This window comes from Chelonoidis abingdonii, unplaced genomic scaffold (assembly GCF_003597395.2).
Source record: "Chelonoidis abingdonii isolate Lonesome George unplaced genomic scaffold, CheloAbing_2.0 scaffold0704, whole genome shotgun sequence".
Taxonomy (NCBI): Eukaryota; Metazoa; Chordata; order Testudines; family Testudinidae; genus Chelonoidis; species Chelonoidis abingdonii.
Genome location: NW_027424965.1, coordinates 4,848 through 14,901, shown reverse-complemented (window position 1 = coordinate 14,901; position 10,054 = coordinate 4,848). Strand labels below are relative to the sequence as shown.

Genomic DNA, 10,054 nt, shown 5'->3' with positions numbered 1-10,054 from the left:
GCTGGACCCGTGTTGCTCCCTGCTCGGCGGCATCCTCTTCAAGGCCACTGCCCTCTGGCAGTGTCCCTTAGTCCATCTGGACCCCCTTCTGATCAGCAGTCCTCCACTCCAGCCACCATGTGCAACCATACCCCTAATGTCTAATCCCTCTTGTCAGGGATCAGGCATAGTCTATAATGGCCACTCCCTACGGTCAATGGCTGGATGTACTGCAAGGAGGAAGTGGGGGGACCCCAGCGCACCCTCTACTCTGGGTCCCAGCCCAGGGACCCTCTGGCATCAGCCTCGCTATCCTCTTTGTTTCCTCTCCTCTGTCCGTTCCTCTGGGCTGCTTCCCCTACAGCCCCTTGCACCCGCTAGGCCCTTCCCTTCAGGGCCTGCAGCCTGGCAGCTGTGGACTAGAACCTTCTAGCCTCCCTGAGCCTGCCCAGCACTGCACTGTCTGCAGTACTAGTCTCCCCCTTGGAGACTGACCTTCCCCTGTCAAAGGCCTGGGACAGACTGACTGCTCCTGCCCTGAGCAGCCTTTATATATGGGTGAACCTGGCCCTGACTGGTTCCCTCCAATCTGGGCCCTGATTGGCTCCCCATAAGCCTTTTTCTGATTGGCTATCAGGCTGCGCAGGCTCCCAGGCCTGTCACAGCCCATCCTCCCAGGGAGTGGGACAGTCTGCCCCACTACAGGCCCCATTTAATTTTAATTCAGGCATCATTTGCATTATACTTAGCATGGACATGTTTTCCCTTTTGATCGCCAGATCTTCAGATTAGGGGTTGCAGAGGAAATTGCCCCAAGAAAACTGATCTGCTCTTATCCCACGAAAAAATTCTGCTGGATTTACTCTTCCAACAGTTAATCATGAAAGACACAGATGCATTGAACTGCATGTTAGGCAAGGGTTCTGTTAGTGTATTTCCATTTCATGCATAGATCTTTGCATTTTCCCATTTTGAATGCTCTGCAGTGAAAGCAAATAAATGATACTGATTTTGCATAAGCTGTATCAACTGTTTGCTAATTATAGGTGGTAAACAGAATCATCTATTTCAAAACCAAAGCAATTGGCAAAGAGGAGGTTTACATGGCAGGACTTGTCAACACATGTCAGGGCCAGAAAAGATGGTGAAGCCTGCCTCTATAGAGATGGTCACAACAGCAGCAACCAATAAATAAGACAAAGAGATGAGAGGACATAACAAAGGGACATAGACTTCTTATGTAACAGACTATGTGATTCAAATTCTTGTCCTTTTTACTTGGCTCTGTTTTGGGTCTGCAGGAAATGGTGATACCTTACTTAAATGTGTGTTGTACCAAACAGACAACATGGAACAGAATTTCTGCATATGCATCCTCCCTCACCATAGGAAAAAGCTACAAAAGAGGAGGGAGACAATATTTAGAGCCAGGTAGTTATGATGAAGATTTGGAATTGGAGAGACAAAATTGATCTTGCCTGAGCCTTGCCTGTTTATCTTGAAGTCAGGAAATTCCTATATACAGACTTTTTGGATTATATTACAGGGTGATGGGGTTCTGATTCAGGTAAAGTTGGACACAGAACCAGCCATATGGAAACACCTTTTTCAAAAACCTTTCCAGGTCCCCCGCTAAGTGTCATGAGAGTTCTATGGACTGTATTCACTGGTGAATGGCCAGAGCTAACAGGGGCAGGGGCAGTTATGGTAGAATACAAAGACAAAATTGCAGGCCTAGCGTTCCTAGTTTATAGACACCTAGAGCCAGTTCTGTTGGGGTTAGATTGGTTAATAGTGTTAGGGACTTCCTGGCCCCAGGGAAGAGTAAAGCTGGTGTCTGCTGGGGTGGAGGATATTTCTCCCTGTCTCCAGGAGGTTTTTTTCCCTCAGTTTAAAATCACTATTTTTTCCAGGTCACTTAAAAGGCGTGGATGCAAAGAGGTGGCTGGGAGAAGGGGAGACCAACCAAAATAAGGTAACATATATCATGTGTCACATGCATTATTGAAACAATGGACAAAAAATTAACAGAGCTGGAATAAACAGGAGTGATATTCTCCATACCTATTAGAGACAGAGAAGCACCATCAGGGTGTATTCTCAAACCAGGTGATTCAGCACGTTGTGTGGGACTGCAAATTAAGCATTAGACTGCCCCCAACACAGCTAAAATCTGTGCCCTCCAACCTGTGCATATCACACACAATACACATAAAATTAATCACATGCACACTGGTGTGCAAAACCTTAACTCCATTCTCATACATCATACATGTAACATACACAACGCCGTTAAAGGGTTATAGCCAGATTAAGTTAATCCCAAGGAACAAATGTGTCCTATGGCTGCCAACATGCAGAGTTACTGTTTTTCAGTAATATGTATGACTTAATTACCTGGAATGACAGGGAAGGGAGGTTCAAAAAAAGATGGCTATATATTCATATTTAACATATTTTTTGCCTTGAGAAATGTTAAAAAATAAATTATTCTAGAATAAAAATTCTTTTTATAGTTTGTCTAACTGAGGTGTATTAAACAGTTTATATAACTAATCAGTTTTGGGAAGGGAACATTGGCTTTGTGTTCACCCTTCATTGCTCTTATCTCATTTAAAGCTCAGCTTTTTGCTTCTTCCCATATTGTTTGAACTGTACTAAATTCCTGGATTTTTAAATTTCTGAAAATGCAGAGGATAAGGCTTATTCTAATAATGCAGGGTGCCATCTCACATTAAAATATTGTTTTGTGTTCTGCCTGCTAACATTTTTGTATGCAGTGTACTTATTGCCATGTCATTCCAGTATATTAGAAAGACAAGTTGGGTGAGATAATGTCTTTTATTGGACCAACTTCTGTTGGTGAGCAAGACAAGGCACACAGAGCTCTTCTTTTTTTCTTCTTTTCTGTTGTTTTTAATTGTAGTCATACACTTGTTATATAGTGATGGAACACACTTAAAAAAAATAAAACAATAAAACTGCATCCTCAAATCAAGAAGAATTTTAGTATAGCTAGAAGGAAACTCTACTCCACCTCATCAAAAGTTTTTCAGATTCCACTGCACTATCCACTAGATCACACTATATCAATTTATGTGCTATAAGAGTAGGCTATAAGAGTAGGCATAACAACATAGGGTTGTGAGTTCAGCCCTTGAGGGGGCCACTTAAGGATCTGGGGCAAAAATCAGTACTTGGTCCTGCTAGTGAAAGCAAGGGGCTAGACTCAATGACCTTTGGTCCCTTCCAGTTCTAGAAGATAGGTATATCTTGGAAGGCATTCATCCTGGTCTTGGACAGAGAGCTGATACATAGGAAGCCTCAAGCCACTGAAGACCCACCAAGAAATTCTGGCAACTTATAGGGGATGCCATGCACAGGAAAGTCCTGCTGTACCACACAGAACAGCATGAGGTGCTCAAGAGGTTAGTGGGCCCTGTCACAGTTAGAATTGTCATACAGTGCCACTTCAGTCTGTCCGATTCTCATGCTACCAACTCTCACTGACTTCCATAGGAGTTACTCTTACCATGGTGGGAAGAAGGAGCAGGGTCTGTGGGTTGCATTACATTTTTCAAGCATAGCGCCCAATGGAACTTATCCAGTGAGCAGTGCTGGTGCTAGTCCATTGAAGCCCCTAACCAGGAATATACACACACACATACACACGACATAATAGTAAAACAGGCAAGTTCTTATCATAAAAAGTGAAAAGGGGATGCTTGAGCTGCTTGTGGCCCTAAGCAATTGCTTTGTCTTACTTATGCCTAGCCCCAGCTCTGCCAGTGAGATAACCTAGAAGTCAAACAATTAAAATAAACAAGTGGGAGAGAGGGAGAGGGAAGAGAAAGAAATTAAAGGAATAAAGAAGGAAATGAAGATTTTCACAGAAAAGGCACAGCACTCTGGAAAGAATGGATAAATATGGACAGTAGATGAGGTCATCAGTAACAGAATCCTTTTGGAGATTTGCATCCCTATGAATGCAGTTCCTACCCTTAGAAAAAGCTTAAACCAACAGTGTCATTACCAGACACATCCCAGCAGACCAGCACAAGAGTCACAATTTCCCTTTTTGCAGTTTCTCAAAGAACAGAAGAATCAGCGCAGGCTTGGAAAACAACAGTTAGAAAGATGCTTACTCCAGTTGTTCTCATCTCTGTAATACTTTTGGGAGTTGAGTCCCTTGTTGCAAGCCTGGGAAATGGATTTATTATAGTTGTGATTTTCATTGACTGGATTAAAAGCAGAAAGGTGACCTCTTGTGAGCTCATTCTGACCTCCTTGAGTATCTCCAGGTTTCTCCTACAATGTATTGTAATGCTGAGCAACTTCATCTATATTGTTTTTCCAAGGACTTCTGCACTAGGATGCAAACATAAAGCATTTGGAATCCTGTGGAATTATCTAAACATGGTCAATCTCTGGTGTGTCACCTGGCTTAGCGTCTTCTACTCTGTAAAGATTGCCAACTTCACCCAATCCTTCTTTCTCTGGTTGAAGCTGAGAATTGCTTGGCTGGTGCCAAGGCTGCTCCTGGGGTCCCTGATGGTTTCCTTGGTCAGTGCCATCCCATTAGTCTGGAGTGATATTGGGGCTGATCTATGCAACTCAAGAAAAAGCCCAGAAGGAAACACAACCTTGAATGATGCTAAGAATACCCCATATCTCTTCTTTATGCCTATGGAAATTGTTGTGTCTGCCATCCCTTTCATCATATTCTTGTTTTCATCCATCCTATTGCTCATCTCTCAATGGAAACACACCAAGAAAATGAAAAACAATGTTACTAGTTTGAAAGATCTCAGTGTGGCAGCCCATACCAATGCCATGAAATCTCTGCTTTCCTTCTTTATCCTTTTCATTCTATATTTTGTGACTATGATAGTCATCATAACAAACACAATCAAATTTAAAAACCCTACAAGTTTACCTTTTGAAGTTCTACTTTCTGCATATCCTTCTGGACACCCCATTGTTTTGGTTCTGACCAATCCAAAACTGAAACAGTTATCAGTGAAGATTCTGCATCAAATCAAATGCCAACTAAGAAAAGGAACTTATTAAAGCCTATTACAACACCCTAAAGGAGGACCCTTTCACTCTCATCCAGCATAGGAAGAGAATCAGATCCATATTCTGCATTTCGCATTAGATTTTTTTCTCCATGCTATTCTTCAGATTGATTATTTGCTGAACTGCAGCTTCACTCCCAGCCCTGCATGGAAAAGGCTCCCACCTTTGATAGGCTCTCCATCTCTCCTCCCACAGATCCTTACTTAATAACCACTCATTCCATGAACTATTCCTATGTTACCCTATTGCAGCCCCCTTATCTGAATTCTTGTCCTATATTTCAGTTTGGAAGTGTTCAGTTATAATCTCTGTGTCTTATTCTTTCTTTGACACAAACCAAATATATATAGGCAATGCTATTTAAATTGCTACTAATAAGGGTCATAATTAAAACTTTTCTATTAGGATCTTACTTATGGATGCCCTCATTAAACATTTGTGAAATGCTGGTGACTGAAATCAAGTGCAATTGCTTGTGTAAGTATAAAATTGAATCATAGACCCTAGATCAGGGACACGATGGCATTGTAGGGGGTTGGTCACCTGCTCCTGCCCTGAGGGGTTTAAGACAGCCCTGGGAGAGGGCTGTTGCAGGAGAAAAAAGCTACAAGGCTGATTGGGGAAGCAGCCGCAGCTGGACCACACCCCAATCAGGCCTCAGCAGGCCCTATATAAAAGGCTAGGGAAGCCAGGAGCTGACATAGTCTCTCCCTGGCTGTAGCAGAAGGGGGACCTGAGCAAAGTATCTAAGTGGAGAAGGGCTGGGGAAAAGCAGAGGCACTGGGGAGCTCCCGCCTAGAAAGGTTCCAACATCATCATCTGGTCTGACCTCTAGCACATTTCAGGCCACAGAATGTCACCCACCCACTCCTGTAATTGATCCATAATCTCTGTCTGAGGGTATGTCTACACTACAGGATTATTCCAATTTTACATAAACCCATTTTGTAAAACAGATTGTATAAAGTCGAATGCACGCGGCCACACAAAGCACAATAATTCGGTGGTGTGCGTCCATGTACCGAGGCTAGCGTCAATTTCTGGAGTGTTGCACTGTGGGTAACTATCCCGTAGCTATCCCATAGTTCCTGCAGTTGCCCCCGCCCATTAGAATTCTGGGTTGAGATCCCAGTGCATGATGGTTCAAAATCAGTGTCGCCAGTGATTCTGGGTAAATGTCGTCACTCATTCCTTCCTCCGAGAAAGCAACGGCAGACAATCATTTCGCGCCCTTTTTCCCTGGATTGCTCTGGCAGACGCCATAGCATAGTAACATGAGCCCGTTTTGCCTTTTCACTCACCATTATGTATATGCGTTGCTGCACAGAGCGTATTGCAGTGCTACCATCAGCAGCATATCAATTTGCTTTTGCTAGTAGCAAGATGATGTTACCATTCATTTGTACTGTCTGCTTTGCCAATTGTAAATTGGCATGAGATATGGATCAATTTCTGTACCATCTGTTGCGTCATGGGTGCTCCTGCTACCTTCCTGAGTCACCTGGGGCGCAAAGAAAAAATGGAATACCCATGGATCATTCCCCTCTTGTTTGTATCTAAAAATAGAGCAGATCATCTGCCTAGTATATGGCAAGTTACTAAGAACCAGTGTATCCAGAAACCAGAGACACAGCTGCTCCATGTCAGATCCACAGAAATGAAGCTGCATGCCATTTTAGGGGTGTCCCTGCAACAACTCACCTGCTTCCTCCTACCAGGTGCCAGAAGGGTTGGAGGAAAACAGGTGGAGTTGTGTCAGGGACACCCCCTAGAATGCATGCAGCTCACATTTCTTTGGATCTGACATGAGCAGCTGCTCTCTCTGTCTATACACTGGTTCCTATGTACATCATTTGTGTGATGAAGCTAATATAAGAAATGCAGCATAACGCAAAACTGACTTTTTAGTAGATAAAATGAGGGGAGCACTCGCTGCTAGATAGTCCAGTAGGACGGTTAAATGGTGGAGGAGAGGAGGCAGCATCCCGCTGCTATGATAGTCCAGCAGTAACAAATCTTTCTTTTAGACATGAAAGGGGAGCGATGAGTCAGCCCCAGTTGCTCTTTGGCTATTACCAGCCGTTCTTACCATCTGCCGAGATACCGGTCTTTCTCCTTCTTACAGCGCCAACCTCACCTGTAGGCCAGCCAGGACACTCACGGCATGTACACAGGATCGTTAGTCTCAATCCTACTGCACGTAGGACCAATCCTGCCACCGAGAGAGGAGGGAGATGTGCTCGGTCATTGCCTAGCACCGGTTCATCCCCACATCGCAGTAGACATACGACACTGAAAATAGTAACAAACGATTTTTCCTTTTCACAGGCGGAGGGGGAAAATTCACGAATATACCTGAACACCCCCGGACAACATGTTCTTCCTACAGGCATTGGAGCTCTCAAAATGCAATGTCTTTCGGGCTGCGGGTACTGTGGGATAGCTGATCCTCAGCCCCTCCCCTTCTTCCAGATCATCCATTTTATTCTTTGGCTTTCAGTTATGCCTGTCACACAGCACTGTGCTGTGCTGCTCATCATAGATGGACCTTTTTTCAAAGCTTGGCATTTTGTCTTCTGTATGGAACTCTGACAGCACGTTTGTCTCCCAACAGCGATCAGATCGTATCTCATATGATCCATGTGGACACTTTTGGATTTGATTGCATTGCACCATGCTGATCAGGAGCTCCATGTGGCGAAACAGGAATGCAATTCAAATTTGTGGAGCTTTCCTGTCTACCTGGCCATGCATCGAGTTAATACTTTCCGAGCGGTCACAGTGGTGCACTGTGATACGCCCGAGTCAATACCGTCATTTGTGCTATTCCACTACCCTAATCCATATTAGGATTTACGATTTTAGTTCTACTCTCCGTCAGGAGATTACAAAACCGGTTTAAGTCCTTTATATCGATATAAGGGCCTCGTTGTGTGACGGTTGCATGTTAAATCGGTTTAACGCTGCTAAAATCGTGTATAACGCATAGTTAGACCAGGCCTGAGTTATTAAATGCTTAATCGCTTATTTAAAGACTTCAGGTTACAGAGAATCTTATTTTACTCAGGGTCATCCTTAGCTATAGGCAAAAGCACTGCTCTAGGCACCACTAGTCGGTCTCCCAACAGACAGGAACAGGACATTAAGACAGCGCGTGTTCTAGAGAGCCAATTGCAGCAACAGTCTGAGGGAGGAGATGACTTGAGATCTCTGGAAGGATTGAGAAAGAAATCTCACCTTGTGTGTGACTTTGCCCTGGAGTCGAGTTGAGGCCAGGCTCCGGCTTTGCACCATATCCTTTGATTCCCCCACAATGCCACTTCCCCCCCCACCCCATGGAGCACTCCCTCCCCGCCAGGGAGCACCCCTCTCTCCCTCTTCCTCTCCATCAGGGCTGGGTTGGGTGAGGTGCTGGTGAGTGGGGGTGGGGAGGCTGGCTGGCTACCTGCTGAGAAATGAAAGTGAAAGGAACTCACTTCCTCTGCAGCCAGCCAGGATTGGAATGTCACACAGGGCTGGGCTGGGGATAGCCAGATAGCATGTGTGAACAATCAGGATGGGGGTTGGGGTAGGATGAGCAGATGTTCCACTTTTATAGGGACAGTCCCAATTCTGGGGTCTTTTTCTTATATAGGCTCCTATTCCTCCCCACCCCCCATCTTGATTTTTCACACTTGCTGTCTAGTCACCTAGGTGGGGGTAATTGGTGCCTATATAAGACAAAGCCCCAAATCTCAGGACTGGCCCTATAAAATCAAGACATCTGGATCTGGTCACCCTAGCTGGGGAGCGTGTCTCTCTCCCAGGCTGGCAGTGATCCATCTCATCTGGGGGGAACTGCACAGGGCAGGATAAGCTGCTGTGGCTCCATGGGTGCCCCGTCCCTGAGATCAGATGCTGTGCTAACTTCACCATGGTCCGTTAGGATGGCGGTGGTGCCCATTGGAGTGTGATCAGACCTGAGGGTTTGCTGTTGCTGTTGCCACTCTGCACCTCAAGAGGTGGATTTTGGGTCCCTGAAGTTTTCCACTTATCTCTTTCTCTGTTGAAACTGTTGGAGCAGCAGGCTAGGGGGTGAGCCAAGCATGAAAGTAGTACTGGGTTGCCATTTAGATTGTCATTTAACAAATTTGTTCCCCAAAAATGCTTGCTAACAATCCTGAATTCAATCCTCTGGATGACGCTGTTTGTCATCACCCAGACGCGTCGCCACCGAAATGCCACCAAATTTCAGCGGCATTTTGGCGGAAGCTCATCTGCCAGCCAGTACACAGGAGCACTGAGAGGCCCCTGCGGGCGCCACGGCACCCACGGGCACCGCGTTGGGGACCCCTGACCTAGAGAGCCTCCTGAAGCACGGCGATCATTTTGATTTAAATGGACTTGAACTGTATGAAGAATTGTATACACTGTCATCAATGTCGCCACATGCAAAATCGATGATGGACATTGTACAGTTTATTCATACCAGCAGGCTTGTTGACATATATCCTAATGTATACATTGCCACTCGTATTCTGCTGACAATTCCTGTAACAGTAGCATCAGGAAAGTTTCTCAAACTAAAGCTCATTAAAAACTATCTCCACTCTACAAGGAGTCAGAAATACTTGACTGGTCTTGCTATTCTTGCAATCAAACAAGACATCACTTTGTCATACGATGACATTATTACTGATTTTCCAGCCAAAAAAGCCAGAAAGATTGCTTTTAATTAAAAACAAATCCTTGTTTCAATACCTCTTCATATAAATTTCCAATAAAATGTTGACAAATTTAAAAAATTATATTATTTGTATCCTTCTGTCAAATCAGAATTTTTCCATAGTGCTACTTCTTTAGTGCTAGTCCATCAGCATTACAGTGTGCTTAATTAAGTAAACTGGTTTTAATAATATGCATGTGACAAGTTTTCCAATAGTGTAAGCTTATGTTTGTGTTGCTAAGAGCAGGACGGGGCACCAGTTTAATAATCCCGCCTAGGGCACCATAAATC

General features: G+C 44.4%; 1 protein-coding gene across 1 annotated transcript; it reads left to right on the top strand.

Moving 5' to 3' along the window:
• The first annotated feature begins 3,918 nt into the window (after positions 1-3,918).
• LOC116833350 (taste receptor type 2 member 7-like) lies at positions 3,919-5,049 on the top strand. Its single transcript, XM_032794824.2, is given in 2 exon segments — positions 3,919-4,052; positions 4,055-5,049. Coding segments are annotated over 2 exon segments (1,086 nt in total). The 5' UTR covers positions 3,919-3,961.
• The last annotated feature ends 5,005 nt before the right edge of the window (positions 5,050-10,054 follow it).